The 19,616-nt window shown below is 40.4% G+C and overlaps 1 protein-coding gene across 1 annotated transcript; it reads left to right on the top strand.

Moving 5' to 3' along the window:
* Positions 1-298: 298 nt before the first annotated feature.
* On the top strand, positions 299-18,041 carry CUNH6orf163 (chromosome unknown C6orf163 homolog). Its single transcript, XM_024201818.1, has 5 exons — positions 299-446; positions 9,138-9,232; positions 12,000-12,107; positions 15,619-15,821; positions 17,507-18,041. The coding sequence occupies exons 1-5, from the start codon at positions 299-301 to the stop codon at positions 17,997-17,999; spliced, it is 1,047 nt and encodes a 348-aa protein (XP_024057586.1). The 3' UTR covers positions 18,000-18,041.
* Positions 18,042-19,616: the final 1,575 nt, after the last annotated feature.

Here is a 19,616-nt window from a genome sequence, read left to right as displayed (position 1 = left end):
AATGCTTTTGTGAGCAAATCTTGTCCTGCCTAGTAACAGTTGCTAGGTATGAGGTTGGTTTAAGGCTGTAAGAGGTCAGTTAATAAATCCTCTCCCATCATCAGTCCACATTATGTTATTCAGCTCCTCACCACTTGTGCTTAACCTGCAGGCAAATGTTTTAGACATCATCCTAATGGTGAATGATGTTATCTTTTAACTGGACTGCATGTTTTCTGTAGAAACAGTAAGCATTTTGTCTGCAAGGATTAGGGCAGTTTGGACATTTTAGTAACTACCTGGAATATTTTATACAACCATGATTAGGAATCCAGATTTGAGCTCCTTTGTTTGTTGTGCTGTATGCTCAAAAATAATACCACCACCACCTACACCTGCTACTTTTGAACGGATTCGGGAATATAAGCCTTACAAAACACGGTTTTACACGCATCGGGATATATTAGGTAAGTTGGTTTCCTGAATGCTTCATTTGTAATTCTCCAATTGGGGATATCCAAAATGCTTATACATGCCTCTATTCTTGACTTTCACATCTTCTTCCAATGGCCTTTCCTGGTTGGTCAGAGATAGATACATGTACTTATTCATGAATATGTACAAATACTACAGATCAAATAATTATTCTTCTCAAAGTATTAAAGATTTGCTCACAATGGAGCAAAAAAGAGAGCTAGGTATGAGCATATTTAAAAATAGTTGTAAGTAAGGCTTAAAAGGATTGAGAAGAACTGTGCTTGACAAAGATTTTTTTAAAACTCTTTAGTAAGGCAAAGTTACAATACAAAACTGAAGTCATTTCCTGTTTCAGGATCTGGGCCCTAGTTTGTCACTCTACAAGGGTTCAGTACAAAGTCCACAGGAATTTCTCCCTTGACATCAATAGACTTTAGATCAAGCCCTAAACAGACAAGAGAGAAATAGAAATCATGCTAGAGAAAACTGTGTAATGACTAGCCACAACAACGTTACAACTTTGCTGGGTACAACTCTTCAAAAAACAGTTAAACACTTTACTACCAGAACTGTGTACAGGGCCCTGAAACAACAGTTCCTGACAGGACTCTGGCATACTTATACAGTAAAAGCTGTGTTATCTGGCACTTTACCAGCTGGAAACCAGCATTTCTGATATCTCCCAATACAAGTCTTCAATCTAGTAACTGGGACCGATGCCGAAGCTATTCGGGACCCAAGTATTTCTAAGAGCAGTTGGACTACGCTCGAGTTAGCCAAGAAGAGCCAATGCTGTTCTTTCTGTTTGTATCCGCCATTGTGATCGGTCGGTTTATTACTCAGGGTATAGTCCTATGTTTATTGCAAAATATCAATGCCACCCTACCATTATGGCATCCAAAATACCAGCGAAAAGCAAAGGAGAGAAGCGTAAGAGAGTTGTGTTGACATTAAAATAGAAAATAGATATTTGTACATGTCTTGAAAAGGGCAAGAACAGGAATGTTTTGATACAAGAGTACAATTTTGACTTGTCCATGATATCCGACATCAAGGCTCAGAAAGGACAATTGCTCAAATTTTTGCTAGTTGTGAGTCAAATAAAGCTGTTGAACAACTCTATACTCTGCATACACCTAAATTAGAGCAGCTAGACAGTGTTTTATATGAATGGTTTTCATTGAAACGATGGGAGGGTGCCCCTATCTCCGGCCCAATGCTCGTTGAAAGGCAAAAGATTTTTATAAGCAAATACAATTAACTGAGCCATGTGCATTTTCTGAAGGATGGCGTTTGTGTTTTAAACTTCATCACGGTATTAGAAAGCTAGATGTATCCGGTGAACAAAAATCAGCTGACCATGAAGTGCAGAAAAATATTGTGAATTTTTTAGAAATTTAATTGCTGAACATGATCTATCCCCTGAACAAATTTATAATGCTGATGAAACTGGCCTATTTTGGCGATATTTGCCAAATTCTACCCTAGCAGGAGCAAGCGAATTTAGTGCTGCTGTTTTTTAGCACAATAAAGACAGACTAACCCTTCTTACATGTGCTAATGCTGCAGGCTCGCATAGAATAAAACTTTTGGTGATTGGAAAATATAATCGTCCTAGAGCTTTCAAAGGTGTTGCACATTTACTTTTTGTTTACAAAGCACAAGGTAATTCATGGATGGACAAAGAATTTTTTAATTAATAATAATTAATATGATTGGTTTCATCATATTTTTGTACCTGCAGTGAAAGAACATTTTAGAAAAATAGGTTTACCTGAAGATAGCAAAACTATTCTATTGCTCGACAATTGTAGAACTCACCCTCAAGAAACGGAGTTAGTGTCTGGTAATATTTTTACCATCTTCCTGCCTGCCAGCGTTACTGCATTGATTTAACCTATGGACCAGGGCATTATCCAGAATATGAAATGTTATTACAGAAGAGATTTCCTGAGAAAGCTGATCAATCATGAAGGCACTATACAGGACTTTCAATCTCGTTATAACATAAAAGATGCAATTTTTAATGTTGCTTGTGCCTGGAATTCTGTTAAAAGTGAAACATTAAAGGGCTTAGATAAAATTGTGGTCTAGTGTTATGTTTGCAGAAGTGTCTTCTGATGAAGATGAATTTGAAGGCTTTAAAGTAAAGGTTAGAAAAAATACATTAGCACAAATTCTTGAAATGGTGAAGGATACTCCTTCACACCCAATCAACAAACTTCATGTAAATGAGATAGAAGACTGGGTTGAAGCTGACACTCAAAGACACTGATAAAGACAGTGAAGACACTCATAAAGACAGTGAAGAAGATTTTAGTGAAGAGGACAAAATAACTTGGGGAAAGGCTGCTTCAGCTTTTGTTACAATAATTAAATTTGCAGAAAGGCAGCCATGTTATACAGACGCTCCCCGACTTACGCAAGCATTCTGTTCCAGAACGCCTTGCGTAACTCGAATTTTGCGTAAGTTGGAAACATATACCTGACCATTACTCAAAAAAACCCAAAAACCAAAACAAAAAAACCCCTCCTATTTCTAGCTTATGGAACTCTTTCCGTAAGTGCGGATTTGCGTAAGTCGGGTTTGCATAACCTGGGGTGGGGGGGTCTGTACTGCCCAGGAGGTTATGCAATGGCACATTGTGCACTCTACTTTTATGCAAAAGAGGCTGAAGAATATTAAGCAAGCTGATATCAGGGATTTATTCAAAAAAGCAGCTTCCAGGGTGTGTCATAGGGTCAGTACAGATTCAGTCCAATCTCCTACACCTTTTACATCTACAATGATAATTGATGTTGATAATGATGACCCTGAGGCACTGCAAGATCCTGAAATGCCTTCTGAATCATCAAAGAAAGATTAAATTATGTTCAAGTATAGTTTGTGTTAAGTGTATTTTTAGTGATCTGGGTGTAAGCCATGCGCTGCCCATAGTGATATGTAGTGTCATAAGGTAACCTACTGTATAGAAAACTTTACCTGTATACACCTAAGTGCTTCAAGAAACCAACCACTCTGCAGTGCAGTACTACTATTGGATTGGTGAGTACCTGTATACTATTTTATACTTTATTCATTTTATTGTATTTTAACTCTTTGAAAATTGGTATTCCATTGGTAAGTATAATTCTTAGTTAACCGGAATTTTTGACTAACCAGCACCCCACATTTTCCCAACATGCCGGATAACAAAGCTTTTACTGTATAAACTATCTCTAAGGTCATAGCCAGATTTTGTATTATACTGCAATTATAACTTAAAAATTGAAAGAAAATGTATCGTAGTATTAGTATGTTAATAGCAAGAGTCTGAGGTAAATCAATAAAGTAAGAATTTCTATACCTAACTATTGCAGGGATCTTTGATCAGTGATATTAGTATTGTGAGTCACACTGCCTATGTTCGATAATGTGAGTTACCAAAGAGGTTTCAGTCATTATTCAATAGCTTGTAGAGCTTGGGATAGTTGCTTTTCAAAATACATTTGAAGCATCAACAGTGTGCTCAGGGCTGTAGAAGACCCAGAAGCAGAGCCGGTCCACAACATTTTGACACCAGAGACGGGGAGCTCAAATGACGCCCCCATACCCCTCACTTGGGCCAAAACTTTGAAAGGTCTCAATTCTGCCTTCTTCCTGTCCTACTCCTCTCATGGTACTGCTCTGCTACCTACCCCAATAAAGGAGAACTAACAACTTAAAATGCCTTGTTCAAAAATTTTAAGTAACACTTAACTTTCGAACGCCTGAACAGCAAATGTAACTTTTCTTGTCTGCATAGAAAACACTGGCATTTTTATCTGTTTGAGTAATCAAAGTGGTGCTTTCTTGGTTGCAAAGATTTGAACTGCTTCCTGAAGGTCCACAGTCTGGGCCAGCTCATGCTCTATTGAGATGGTTGCAAGGCCGACCAGCCTCTCCTGTGTCATTGTGGAGCGTAAATGTGTTTTTGTTAACTTCAGCTTGGAGAAGCTGCGTTCTCCACTGGCAACTGTTACAGGAAGCATTAGAAGTATGCGCAGAGCAACAAAAGCATTTGGAAAGAGGGTGGTCATCTTATTTGTGCACATATATTCCAGAACAGCCTTTGGAGCTGATCCTGCTGAAATGTATCTTGAAAGGGCTTTCAGTTCATCACCTAAATCATTTGCATCAATATCGCGCATGTCATCATGTGTCAACACTGTCTCTAGTGCCCTGCATTGCTGGAGTAGGTCTTCTTCAGGTATAGTGAGGAGTTTTGGAATATCATACAACATCCCAAATACACTGCTGTGTTCCTTGAGCTGCATGAAACGTTCTTCAACTGACTGTATTGCACAATCTAGCACCTGGTTAAAGAATTCAACTTGGAATTGTTGTTTGGGGTCTCTTATGGGATTATCCCGTGCCTCGTAATCAAAATGTCTTCTTCTTCGGTGACTCTTGTATTCTTGAATGGGTGGGAAAATAGCTTCAGTGTGAAGTTCTTCTGCCAACTTCTGTGCACTCTTCAGAATGTTTTGAAATCCCTCATCTGACCAGTAAGACTGTAGGTATGACTTTGCTTTGTCCAGTTGTTCCATTGCTCCAGATATATCAAGGTCAACACCTTGGAGTCTCTTGCTTACAATATTTATTTCAAACAGTATGTCATGCCACAACACTAAGCCACACACAAATTTGAAGTTATGTATGTTTCTGGTGATTCCATTTCCCTCTGCCACTGTTCTCCCACAAACAGTTCCTGTCATAGCATTATCCTCCATAATGGCAACTATGGCATCATCTAGCTTCCCAATTTGGTGTTTGATAGGCTTTATCGCCTCCACTCGGCTTTCCCATCGTGTGGCACTCAGTGGTTTCAGTGTCAGAGAGGATGTTCCCAGATGTTGCTTCAAAATTTGCCATCAATGAGTTGATGCAGAGAAAAATACATAGATGCTTTGAATTACATTAAAAAATTCAGCAGCCTCACTAGAAGCTGATGCTGCATCACTGACCACCAAGTTTAATGAATGAGAACTGCATGGGACAAAAAAAGCTTGAAGGTTTAACTCTTGGATCCGTGTCTGCACTCCTCTGTTCTTTCCTCTCATGTTGGCACCATTATCGTAGTCCTGACCTCTCATGTCAGCTATCGCAATTCCCGTATCGTCCAGCTTTTTAAGAAGCACATTTGTCATACCAGCTCCTGTAGTATCATCAATGTCAATAAATTCTAGAAAATGCTCTCTGACAGTCACCATTGCAGGGATATTTTCACTTGGTTCTGTTGTTGTTACCAAACTCACCATTAAAGTCATTTGTTCCATATGGCTGATGTCAGGTGTGCAGTCCAGAATAACAGAGTAATATCTTGCTGACTTCAGATCTGCCACAATCTTCTGTTTGACTTTTGTTGCCAGTAACTGTATGATCTCATTTTGAATTGTTTTTCCAAGGTAGTGGTGTGTGTACATTTCTTGGACGGCGACTCTTCTTAGATGCTCCTGGAGTACAGCATCAAACTCAGCCATCAGCTCCACAATTTTAAGGAAGTTTCCATTGTTTGGCACATACAGCTGATCTGAAGTGCCACACAGTGCTAGGTTTTGGGTAGCAAGCATTCTCACAATGGCAATGAGCCTTTTCAGAACATTTTGCCAGTAAAGAGACTCTGATGCAATCTTCTCTTGATGCTGATCATCTATGGTGGCCTTTAACCTTAGTCTCATCTCAAGTTCTTTCCACCTCTGGAATGTTCTCTGGTGATTTGCTGCCTTCTTATGGCATGCCAGATTTATAGCCAGATTTTTCCAGTCCTTTGTTCCTGTAGAACCCAATGTGGCTGGAACATTAGACTGGAAGAGTTTGCAACAAAAACAGTATGCAGCATTTTGGGTTTTTGCGTATATAAGCCCTGGCCTCTCCACTTTGTCACCACTGGGGATTTCACGCTAGTAATGTGTTGGATGGAAACTTCTATTTTCATTGTCTTTGGGGAACATGAAGTTTTTCACTTGCTGTGGCCCATGCAGTACAAGGAAGTCCCTCAGGCTACTGCTCAAGTGGGTCCGCAGTCCTGGATCATCTAGACTTAAGGAACTAAACTCAGCAGCGGCTGTTTCTTGCACCTTCACTACACTCTTCTCTGATCTGCACTTTTCTTCAGGAATGTGCATGGTTACATCCATTTGAGATGGAGGTATGGATGCTGCAGTAGCTGCCAGGTCACCTGCACTCTGACTAACTGGAAGATCAGGCATCTCCTCATCACTCACATCCTCACCCCCTCTGACCACGCTAAAACACCCCTAGTTGTCACCTACCACCTCACACTGGAACCCCTATGGAGTATCATCAAACATCTACAACCCATACTCTAGGGGGACCCCATCCTGAAATAAATCTTTCCAGAACCCGCCTCTTCTGGCCTTCGAACAACTCCCCAACCTCTCCAAGCTTACCATCAGAATCAACCTCCCCACAGACCAGGATACACCAACTCAAAGTGGCATCAGACTCTACCAGAACAACAGATGCAAAACCTGCAGACATATCTCCACTGATGCAATGATCAACACCCCCCACAACGCACCATTCAAGATCCATGGGTCCTTACACATGCCTATGACAACATGTGCTGTACCTCATCCAGTACAGTAAATGTCCCAATAACAGCTATATGGGTGAAACCAGACAATCACTATGCTCTCAAATGAAGTAACACAGAAAAATGATAAAAGCCAAAAACACACCATATCACCTGTGGGTGAACACTTTTCACAAAGCAATCATTCTATATCTGACCTATCATCCTCAAAGGAAACATGCACAATACTTTCAAAAGATGAGCCTGGGAGTTTAAATTCATAACTTTGCTAGACAATAAAAATCATGGACTGAATAGAGACACTGGATTTTTTGGCTTATTACAACAATCTGTAACCCACTAACAACCCCCCTCCTAACTGCCTCCACCCACTTCCTTCCCCGGTCCCTCCCTGACCTGATGGCTGAAGGTGTGTTAACGGGCCATTTCACTTTGAATTGTCCCTTGAAATATGTGTTAACTACTTATGCTAAACCATCTGTTCCATCTTGTATTTAGCTGTGACAGTATGTTTCACAGACCTGAAGAAGAGCGTGTAAGCTTGAAAGCTTGTCTCTCTCACCAACAGAAGTTGGTCCAATAAAAGATATTACCTCACCCACTCTGTCTCTCTCTAAGCCGGTTACTTGTCATTCACTCGTGTTCTTTGTATATACTGCCTTCATAGATTCACACTCATATTTATGTGAAGCTTATTAACAGAATTATTACCGCAGCTAGTTTAGCGCAATTATATGCCTAATGTATGTGCCAGTCATGAAAATGTGCCTCTTTATAGCAAGTTTCAGTACACTATACTACTCTTTATAGCATAGTATATCAGACATGTATCCCCTGTTGGGCTTTTCCCCACATAGGCAAGAAAAAGATAAGATAATTTTCAAAACTCAGTATTCTCAGTATAAAAAATGGTATCTTGTGTGAAATTCAATTAATGGAGAATAGTTGCACCAAAGTAGTCAGAAACTACAAATTACATCATAAGTATGATTTCTTATTAACCATACGTTACTAAACTATGTACTCACATACTACTTCTTTTAAGACATCAACAGTCCCAGGTTTGATGATAGGCAGGGAAAAGAAAAAAAAACCTAAGGTCTGATCTACATTTAAAATTTAGGTCAATTTAGCTGTAGTGCTCAGGGATGTGAAAAATCAACCTCCACTCCCTACCCGAACACCATAGCTATGCCCACTTAATCCCCGGTGGAGACGCAGCTAGGTCAATGGAAGAATGCTTTTGTTGATCTATCCACCGTTGCTTGGTGAGGTGGTATTTCTAGTGACAGAATCAGCCGCCCCTCACTGTAGGCTATGTCTACACTGTGGGGTTATGCCAGCATAGCTATGGCACCATAGCTATGTCGCTATATTCCCCATAGTGTAGATGTGGCTTGAGTGGATTTGGCCAATATGTGTCCTTCTGGTAGAGTGGTTGTTACCCTTGGTGCACATATTGATACACATGTTTCCAAACTAGCATGGCTATACTAAATTTGATGCTGTTGAAAGGTACTGAGCTAGACAACCCTGGAGTTGGCAGCCTCTATTATCCACAAAATGGATACAACATTTGTAGTGACAGTGTCGACTCTCCAAACTGCCCCATCAATGTGCCTTAATTCTGTTTTGAAGAGATTAACTTCTGGATTGAGATGGCAGTTTAGTCCAAATGCCTACTCAGCACTTATTTCTACTGTGTGGGCTAACAATGGAGAGAATTAGTGCCAGCCGTTGTGGTAGACTGGGTGAAGTCAACATTTGTTTGCTAGGAAATAGACTAAGACCATCAAATTTATTTCATATAGGTCACCAAATAGCCATCAATCAATGGAATTGTGGGTCCACAGCACCTCATAAGATCAGGTCCCTAGACTGTATGCTCCTTGAGCAGAGTCCTTGTTTTTAAAGCAGTGCATTCACTTAAGACACTGTATTAACAATATTTACATTATAAATACTGTCTGCAGTGAGGATTCACATTGTGTATCTTTTTTATTTTTTAAAAAATATCAAATCAAGCAAATGGGCAGGAGACAGTTTAGTTTCTTTATACCTGTAACATGTTGCACATGATCCATTTCTGTTGAATATACATAGAGCTCGGAGCAGATCTTCAACAAGAACAATGTGAAAAAAAGGAATTAGAAGTAAAAGAACGGATTGAAAAAATTAAAGCCGAACTATGGTTTCAGGTAAATTAAGTTACACTACTATCATTGAAATTAACATTTATAATTATGGAATCTGTGTTGTAGCATGCAAATTGTGGATAAATTCCTTTGAGCTCATGGGTGGCAGGTATAAGAGGCTTGGAGAGCTAAGCCTCCCCAAACGGGCCAAAAAATGTCCGATGTGGTACACCTCCCTTCGGAGGCATGCCCACGCCTTTGGAGCGCTGTCGCTGGAAGTTCCTGAGAAGTGGGGGGCCACCATGGCCCCACCCATGCTCTGCCCAGAGGCCCTGCCCTGCTTGGCCTCTTCCCCCATGGCCTCGCCCCCGCCCCTCCTCTTCCCGTCCCCGCTCCACCTCTTCCCCCAAGGCCCCACCCTCTGCTCACTTCTCTACATCCCCTCTCGCCCCATCGCTTGCCCTTAAGGCAGGAGGGGGCAGAAAGGAGCAAGCAGTGGGCAGGGGAGCGTCGAAGGAGGGGGCAGAGAGGAGTGAGTGGCAGGCAGGGGTTTGGGGAGAGGGCAGAAATGAGCGGTGGGCAGGCAGGGGCCGTCGGGAGAGGGGGCAGAGAGGAGCATGCAGCAGGCAGGGGGCCTCAAGGGAGGGGGCGCAGAGGAGTAAGTGGCAGGCAGGGGGCCTTGGGGGAGGGGGTGGAGAGGAGCGGGCAGAGGTGGGCCTTAGGGGAAGAGGTAGAGCAGGGGTGGGAAGAGGCAGAGTGGAGGCAGAACCTCAGGGGAAGAGGCCAAGCAGCAGTGGGACCTCAGGGCAGAGCAGACGTGGCGTGTAGGCCATAGGTGCTAGAACTAAGAGTGTGGCGGGGGGGTGCTGCTGCACTCCATGGCTTGAAATGTTTTCCATTATATGAAGGGTTTACAGTTTGGTTCAATGGCTCTCAGCACCCCTGCTATGCAAATTGTTCCAGCACCCCTAGTGCAGGAGCAGCCTCATGGGGAGGAGACTGAGCAGGGGCGGGACCTCGGGGCAGAACGGGGGTGGGGCCATGATCCAGGCACCGGTGGCCCCCTCCTACTTCTCAGGAGCTCCTGGCACTCACTCCCAGCCACTCCCAAAAGCAAGAGTCAGGTGCCATCTATGTTTGAACTGATAGTTAATATCAGTTCATCTTCATCTGCCAGTTCATTTTTTACTTTAAATCTAGAAATACTGGAAAGAACACGCAGTCTACAGGTTAAATATTTTTTTAATACTACATTTATTTTTAACCAATTATCAATGCTTGTTTATGTAACAGACAACAATAATTCTACAGTTGTTGTTGCATAAGTACCAAATCCAGCACACAATGAATAGCAGAACTCCCATTGACTCCAATGTAAGCAAGAGCAGGTTCTGTATGCACAAATTTGCACATGAATATGATCCTCTAGTTATCAAGCTCAACTAACTTGGGCATTTGACCATCCAAAAATAACCGGTCAACTTACTGGTCAAATTTTGTCAAATAATGTCAAAAGTGGTAAAATATTTTAAAGCATTAATTTAATACAACAGTAACAGAAAAGAGTCAGACTTTATGGTCTCCAATAAGCTTAGCCTTAGATACTTATGCCTACTTAAAAAAAAACAAAACAAATTACTTAACTGAGTTATTTTAACTCAGAAAAAATGCAAAACACAATGAAGTTCAGCGATGTTAGGTTAGCACTTAAATGTGAACGGTATTCAAGACTGAACAGCTACAAAAGAAAATAAAAATGAAATTAAACAGAAATAAAACAAACACATAGCAACCATAAAAGAAAAAAGTCATTTTTAAATGCACTTATGCTAAGTAGGCAGCAGGCCACCTCTTCAGGTAACTTAATGGCTGTCCATGTTTTCTCTTTGTGTCGGGGGAGGAGGTTTAATGACTGTAAACCCTCCTCTCTCACCCCTACTCCCTTCTGAGTTAATTTCTATATGTTTGTCTAGTCAGTTTAGATTGCAAGCTCTTTGGGGGCAGGAACTGTGTCTTTTAATTTGTTTAATGTGTTTTGTAAGCCACCAAGTACATTGATGGCCTGGTATACAACTAAAAATATACAGACAAACAATATTTGTTCTAGAAGATACCAGCCAATCAAGATGCTCACTTTCATTTAGTTCATCTTTTCCCCAACAGGTGGCATTAGCATGTAGTAAAATGAGTGATTAAGACCTTTAAATAAATTTGCTAACTCATGGCACCATGATACAATCAAAAATGTCAGCCTCCGCCTATATCAGGGTATTCTTGCTGGAATATTTGACAATATTTGACCATGGTCAAACAATAAGCAGTGAACTGAACCGTCAACTGACATTATTTTATCAGTCAATTGACCAACTTGCCAAATCTAATCTCAGCAAGGCACATTTTTAACATTATGAAGAATTTAAACAAATTTTACATCAAAATTTGTCTTTGAAACACAGTGATCACTACTAAAATATCAACATTTGCCAATCCTTTTCCACACAGTGCTATGTGAGATGCAGAGTTGCCCGCTATGCTTACAATAGGTAACAAAACTGTGGTATCTCAATGCCATTGTATGGTACAGTGTTAGCAAATGCCCACTTTTTAATATTGATCACTGTACCGACAATTTTCCAAAGATCAATGTAACAATGTTGTCAAATAGCCCGAAACACCACATATGTTATCATTTCTATATAGATTTATCTGTCTTAATTTTTTAATGAAAAACAATAAAGCTATTGATTACAATAAACTCTGATCCAAGTCAGAATACCATGTAAACAGATCTTTAGCTAACTGCAGTCAGGCTATGATTATTTTTTTTAAGGCTAAAGTGGAAAAAGAAGATGCAGTGGAACAAGCCCTTGATCAGGCAACAGCCGAACACAACAGTTTTTTAGAAGACCTAAAAAAAAAGCATGAAAAAGAACTAAAGGTTTGGAGTCACTTGCTTCCATTTTTAATATACCAAATATTTTACTGTATAAATGTCCAACTATGGAATTGAATCACCTTCTCAACAATACATTGTCATACTATATGTTTAAAGATGTTCTATTTGTGCTTGTACACTGCTATCATTTTGTATCAGTTGGGAATTGAGTCCTGTTGTTTGATGGGGTAGCTTGCCTTGAGGATCACTGCATTTTTCCTTATGCCAGATTATTTGGTTCTGTCTGGTCAGATACTTGGATTAGCTAGTTCTTTCTGATTGTTTTTTAGCATTCTATACTTTCCTTTTTATTGTATGAAAGTTAGTTGTTTTGTGACAGATGCCCTATAAGGCCCCAGTTCAGCAAACTGCTTGAGCACATGCTTAACTTTAAGCACCTGCTTAGGGCAATTTCTATTCAGCACAGCAGTTAAAGATGGGATTAACTTTCAGCACATTCTTAAATTCCTTTAATACCAAAGCTAAGCAGGTGTTTAAATGGTTTGCTGAACTGGAGCCTAAATTTAAAAAATAAAAATAATTAGAAGTATACTACTGTAAGTCTATCTATCTATCTATACATACACCTCTAAACTAAGCATGCAAATTATGTTTTATTGTATAGACTCAACAACATGCTTAATGTGCATGCTGGAATATCTGATAAAAGATGCAAACACAAATATAAATACAAAGGAAGAAAACTACAAACAGCAATTAAGCTTCTACAGCATTTTATTCTATTCTATAGGTTTTTATATCACTGAAGTATCTGAGGGCTTTCCAATAGTGCATTAAGAAACAGGACCATCATCTGTGTCACATTCTCTCCCCAGTGGGAGAAGTGTGTGCAGTGGAGTATTTTGTTGTGTGTTGATGTTAGAGAAGGAAGGTCAAAAGAATATGTCTTGCACTGAATGGAATATGGTGAGGTCTGTGATGGTCCTTTGTTCCTGTTGGAGTTCACTCCAGTTTTGGGCTGGCCCCCAAGAAAGCTTTGTCTCCAGCTCTTATAGCATCCACTATAGGTTGCAGAATCTCAGGATTCCTGATGTATCACAATTCACTCACTAGCCTCAAGTTTTATTAAGGATTTTTGTGGACTTGGGTATATAAGGACATTAATATGTGCTGTTTGCACCAACAAAATGGTTGCAAATACAAAAATCATAACAAACCCTGGACACAAGACATGCCGCTCAGCATATAAACCACAAGAAAGGAGATAAACTACAACAAAGGGAAGATATATTCCACGTGGTTATAAAGTATTTTAAGTTTGGTAATTTGTTTGTTTTTTGGGGGTTAACCTAACAGTTGTTTAACAATAACCTCTGGGTTTTGAACCAGATGGGCAGAAAATTGGAGAGGAGAGTATATGACCGGGGATTCATTTAAGCCCTGTTTAAGCAAACTGACTGACGACAATGGCTGACAGTAGCAGGTCCCACTGAATGGGTGCTGAAAATGTTTTAAGAGTTCATGTAGCTGGGACAAAACAGTTTTTCAGCACCAGCAACCTCAAAAACACTTTTTGGAACGATGCTGAAATGGCTCTGTTCTCTCTAGAGTAATGGTTAAACAGTTTTCAGCACCTGTACAACAGATGCCAGTGCTGGTAACTGTTGTCAGCAATGGTCAAACTGCCAGTGTACATGAGACTACAGAATAGTTGTCTTCAGTGCAAGGATTTTATGTAAGTGTGCACAAGAGCTACGACAAACACCTCAAAGCTTTACTTGTCCTTCATCAGAGATACTCCAAAGAACCAGCCATCTGAACTCATGATAGTGCATTCAGATTGCCTTGCCTCCATTAGTGGTTCCTCCAAATGAACGAATCAAGTTTATTCTTTGTGAAAATAGTGAGGCTATAAGCTAACTGAATGTACCTTGGCTGGATGTGATATGGCCTCTAATGAGTGTCTGTGATTTCCTGAGTTCCCTGAAACGGGCCACATTTGATTCCATCCCCTGCCCATCCAATCTGCTTAGTACTTCCATGCCTTTTCTTACCAGAATTATCAATGTCTTGCTTTGTGAGGGGAGGGTGTTGAACATTCTGATGCATACAGTGCTCTGCCCCCTTGTCCACCTCTCCAAAAAACCCTGTCATCAAGCAAGACTCTGCCCTGGCCCTTGTGAGGAGGGGGAGTAGTCTTGAGCTGCAGTGGGAGTTCAGGAGGCACTGGAGGACATTCTTGTGTCTTAGGCAGAAAAGGCATGGAGTAATGGCATTGGAAAACATGGAGAAGGACTAAGATAGAGAACCCTAATATGCCGGAGAATGGAGGCGTAGAACAAGGTCTGGGTTTTAGTGGGAGGTTAAGAAGAACCGGAGTTGTTTCCTTTGTGTAGTTGAGAGAGAGGCTCACAGGAGGATCTAGATGGATAATGGGGACTCTTGGGAGCTGGAATAGGGTTGAATGCCATTGCAAATAAGAGGGAAGTCTGAATTAGGGGCTTGGGGAATATGGAGGAGGGTCCATTACTGCAGTCTTTTGAGGACAAAGACATGAAGTGAGTGTTTGGAGAGCTACGGGAAGGGTTTAGTACAAGATCTGTGTTTGCATATGTGGCAATACATATGGAAGGGAAAATGTGTGTGGTGAGGTACTGATTGTCTTTCATTGGGTAAATCTGAATTCCAGCATCAGCTAATAAACATAAAAGCATTACAGCTATTTAACTACTGTTAGTATAAGCACAAATTTGACTTTACAACAAGTCTGAAAGTTTCCTACCTTCTGTTGTGATTTCTATGATGAACTTTGTTCCTATACTCTGAGCCCAATCATTTCCCTGAGATCTGTACACAGAGAATGCAAAAAATGCAGCTGTACCACTGTCACCCTTTGAACGTGGGGAGGAGATGGATATGAATCAGTCAGAGTCATCTCATTTCCTCCCTCCTCCCCTTTCATTGAATCTTGAGAAGACCTCTCCGCAGGGTTGAGGGTCCATGCCTATGAAGGGGATGGGACAACTCATTATACTAAATTCTATACATATAGTAGTATATTGTAATAAAATGGCACCTCTCACTGGGAGACACTAACACCATTCACAATCATAGAGATACTGAAATATTTACAGTTTTCTAAAACTAGCTCTGACATTTTATTTTTAATATATAGATTCTTACCTGTAATTATTTAGGGAGCTGTTAAAGAGGCAAGGACACCCAAACTTTGACCAACAAAAGGCTACACTGGCAACAAGGGCCACATCTGATTTCAATGATCACAGATTTCAGCTGTCCTTATCTTCATTATGAAGATTTGGCTAGTAGACCTGCAGTCTACACCTCTGTATTAAACTAAGGGTGACCACAGACTGCATTTGACCTGCTGACCTAACTCTGACCAGTGACCACCCCTAATCTAAGGCATAACAAGTCACTGTAATTTTCCTTTAATGATCTATTGAAATGCTGTTCTTCCTCTGAGCTTGTTTTTTCTTTAAAATGGGGATTGAACAATAAATTTTTATTCACTATTTAAATGTTTCTTAAGGAAGCAGTGATAAAAACGAAGAGAGAGATGCAGCGGTACCTGGAAGATGAGCTGAAGAGGGAATCTGAAGCTGCAGAGCAGCGCATGGCTCACAAACTTCAGCGCATCCTGATGGAGTGTGCTTTGGAAAAGATGCACGCTGTAGCTGACGCCAGAAGACAGGAGAGGCAGACAGCATCCCAAGCAATGGCCAAGCAGCAAAAGTATTCTTGCCATTTTCTAAAGTTTAACTGTTCATCCATTTTTATAACAATAAGCAAAAATGCATACACCAACAGTAAGCAAAATATCCTAAGGGTTTTCTGTGGCACCCCATCTTCATCTTCTAAGCACTGATATCCTAACTAGAATTCTACCTATGGAATTCATACAAAATGTACTGAAACATGTAACTAAAGAAACAAGACTTGAGTACATCAAGGTTGATCATTCCCGACTTTCAAGAAACAGATCAATATATTTTAAAAATATTTAATGCCTGAAATTCAAAAGGTGACTTCACTCTGAAAAGTGACTGAAATTAGCATTGTGGGCTTTCAGGCTTATTGCATTTCACAATTTCACATCAAATTTACTTAGGGTAGAAACAACAATTTTTTTTTTCTAATTGCCAGCACCACAAACTTAACCTGGGACCTGAAAGTCAAGCTTTGTTCTTTATGTGTCATCACCACAAATAAAGATTTAGCAGGTCAAATTCTGCCCTCACTTACACTGTACAAAACCCATTGTCTTCATGTAAATGGAATGGGATTTTACAGGTTAAACTGAGGGCAACAGCTGGCTCTACAAGTGGAATTTAGTTAATTATGTTTAACAGTGTTCGATACTTAATAATATCCTGCTCCCTCTCCCATAAGATTAGAGAGTAGTAAGATTTACTTTTGTCACTAATGTCAGAAGTAATTCTAAAAACTCACAGAGAGCAGATCTGTTGGGTAAGAATGTTCCCTTTTTAAACAGCCATTTTTCAGAATAGATCCATACTGAGTTGACATTATGTAATGTTTTCATTCTCACAATGAAAACAGGGCCCAGTCCTGCAGTCCTTTTTTCCACAGACTACTACATCATCTTAGCTGGTATCTTCTGATTCTCCTGTCAGCTGAGTTCCTATGGGACCTGGTGAAAATTAAAACTCCTCCGCAAAGTGCAACAGCTGGGAGAATTTCCCCTTTGGCACAATGGACTTGGCTGACGCTGAGCGTACCATGGGGATACCCTTTATACTTCCCTGAGCCAGCTTTGCTGAATTGCGTTCACTGTGTTTGGGCACTGTTATATATATATTTTATACTTTTTCTTGTCTTATTTTAGTAGTTGTACTGAACACAGATGTGTTTGATAAAACTTAAACAAAAATTAGAAGTACATTTCCAGGCTACAAATCAATGTTTAGCCCCAAATTCACGAAAACATTCCAATTTGGGACAGCACTATAAAAAATGTATTTAAAGTTAAAATACAGAATACCAAACTGATTCTTCATGTTCTTCCCTCCCACCCCCCCCCACACCTTATTTGTTTAATTTTACATTTATTTTAAGTATTGTAACACTTTTCACCTTGACACATGCACCATTAAAATAATACCATTTGGTATACATATTGGAACTGATCTTCCACTGGTATAAATCAGTATAGCTCCATTTAAGCCAGTGGAGCTATGCTGATTTACAGTATCAGAGGATCTGGCCCTACAGTCTTTCTGTTATCTTGTTTTAGTCCTGTAATAATTTTACGTCATGTTATAACTTCACTTATATTTGAAACAAAATCAGAAACTTTATAATTGTACAGTGAATAAACTTTAAGTAATCTTTAATAATCATTCATAATGTATTAAACCTATCAAAGTTACTTTACAAATCAATTAACTTTTTAACAGAAAGTACACAGAGCAACTCCAGGAAGCTGGGATATTGGCTAACGAAATACATCAGAAGAACCTGGATCAATTAAAAAAAGAAAAACATTATGAAATGAGTGTTGCCTTGGACATCACTCAAAAAGAGAAGCAAGAGGAGGCTGAAAAACAGCTCAAAGAAGCAGAGGTAACACATCAGGCCATATACGGAGAAGTGACGACCAGCCTGAGAGAGACAGAAGCTCAAGTACAGATTCTTATCCAACAGCTGGGAAGCATGACAGCTTGGAAAGACAACCTGGAAGCGGAAATAGAAGAAATAAGACAATCTTTTCAAAACTACATTGATATTACGTTTCCTAAGCTGACCCCAGGACAAGCAGATTTTATCCTGCCATTCAGAAAGAGACTTGAACACAGGGATACAAAAAAGGAAGCAACAGATAATGACAAGGAATGTAAAGACGGGATCGGTGTGAGATTTACTGCAAGTGCAGATCAGTACTTCCAGTAGGTAATGCTGAAAAATAAATCAATTTCTGTTCACCGCATTAAACATGAGTCCCTGTAGGTAAAGGAAAAATAATCATTACATATTAATTAATGCACCAAGCTTAGGCAGGATATATTCAGATTCTCTCCTACAAATGGTAAAGTTAAGATTACACCTCAACTTCCATTATAATAACCTCCTGTCTCAAAAACTTTTGAACTGCAGTTTCACATGCTTGATATTAGCCCGAAGACACTTTTTTGAAGCGTGAGGAAAATCCATTCAGCTACTTTCCAGTGAACAAGAAAAAATACACTTTTTCTTAGTTAAAAAAAAAAAGATTAAAGGCAATATTTGAAGTAGTGAAAGCGAAGTGAATCCTGGACAGGGGTTACTGAAGAGAGAAGTGCCAGCTCTGCTACATGCTCCTCCTATCCCAGGGAACTGTGCTGAATTCTCCTCTGGTGGAGCTCTACTGGGTCATTGGTTTTGGGGATTTTAGGGTTAGGACCAGGAACTGCTGCTCTTTGTTATATTCTTTCTGCAGACTCTGAGGATGTCCAACTGAGAGTTAACACTTCTTAAAGCAGTTTTTATCATCCAGGCTTCCCTTCCTTACTGCACATCTGTGAGACAGTTAGTCTGTGGCAGCATTGCACCAGCAGAGTGGCTTTGAGGTTGCACAGGGATTCCATGGATCATCTAAGAGCTCTCTGGATCTTAGGAAATCCACTAGGTTTGATAGCTTAAACCTCTGCCCTTTCATTTCTTGACAAAATGATAAGTAGGAAATTCTGGTAGTCAAAACTCAGTTTCCTGTCTCCTAAACCAGATACACCCACATATGGCTTTACTGCAGTGGTTCTCAAACATTTGTACTGGTGACCCCTTTCAGATAGCAAGCCTCTGAGTGTGCCCCCTCCTCCTTATAAATTAAAAACACTTTTTAATATATTTAACACCATTATAAATGCTGGAGGCAAAGAGGGACTTGGGGTGGAAGCTGACACCTCGCGACCGCCCATGAAATAACCTTGCAACCCCCTGAGGGGTCCTGACCCCCAGTTTGAGAACCCCTGATCTAGTGCAACCTGCATCCATAACTCAAAAGTAGCTTAATTTAAAAATTTCAGATTGCATGAGAGTCTTGTTCTTAATGAGGAATAATCACTTGGTTAAATTTGATTTTTTTCCCTATCTATCTAAATACCTAGATGACCCCAACACTAAAGTAACTGACCACTGTTATGTTGTAAACTATTCAAAATTTGCTTACACATAAACATGATACAAAATTTCTATTAGGACTGTTGGTAGCATAAAACATCTACAACATTCTGAAGCAGGGGTGGGCAAACTACGGGTCGCTTCCAGCCCATCAGACATTTTTATCCGGCCCTCGAACTCACACTGGGGAGTGGGGTCGGGGGCATGCCCTGCTCAGCCTGCCCGGTGCTCCCCAGCCCCCGACTCACAATTCCCTTGATGAGCACCATCTTCCGGCATGGAGAGCCACACTGCGCAGGTGCGACTTCACCACACTGTTTCCAGGTTTGGAACCCCGCCCGTAGGCAGCAGCCTCCCGCCCCCACGTGGCAGTGCACCCAATCCCCTCCAAGTCTCCTATGGCCCTACTCT

The sequence above is a fragment of the Terrapene carolina genome, unplaced genomic scaffold (genome assembly GCF_002925995.2).
Source record: "Terrapene carolina triunguis isolate 2854851 unplaced genomic scaffold, T_m_triunguis-2.0 Scaffold42, whole genome shotgun sequence".
Classification (NCBI taxonomy): domain Eukaryota; kingdom Metazoa; phylum Chordata; order Testudines; family Emydidae; genus Terrapene; species Terrapene triunguis.
The sequence above is the reverse complement of the archived record's forward strand: the minus strand, read 5'-3'. Positions and strand labels throughout refer to the sequence as shown.

Excerpts from the sequence above, each read along its gene's own strand:
- CUNH6orf163 (XM_024201818.1), top strand. The coding sequence starts at position 299 with ATGATTAGGAATCCAGATTTGAGCTCCTTTGTTTGTTGTGCTGTATGC. Across the intron at positions 447-9,137 it reads CACGCATCGGGATATATTAG|AGCTCGGAGCAGATCTTCAA; the intron begins GTAAGTTGGTTT and ends GAATATACATAG. Across the intron at positions 9,233-11,999 it reads AAGCCGAACTATGGTTTCAG|GCTAAAGTGGAAAAAGAAGA; the intron begins GTAAATTAAGTT and ends ATTTTTTTTAAG.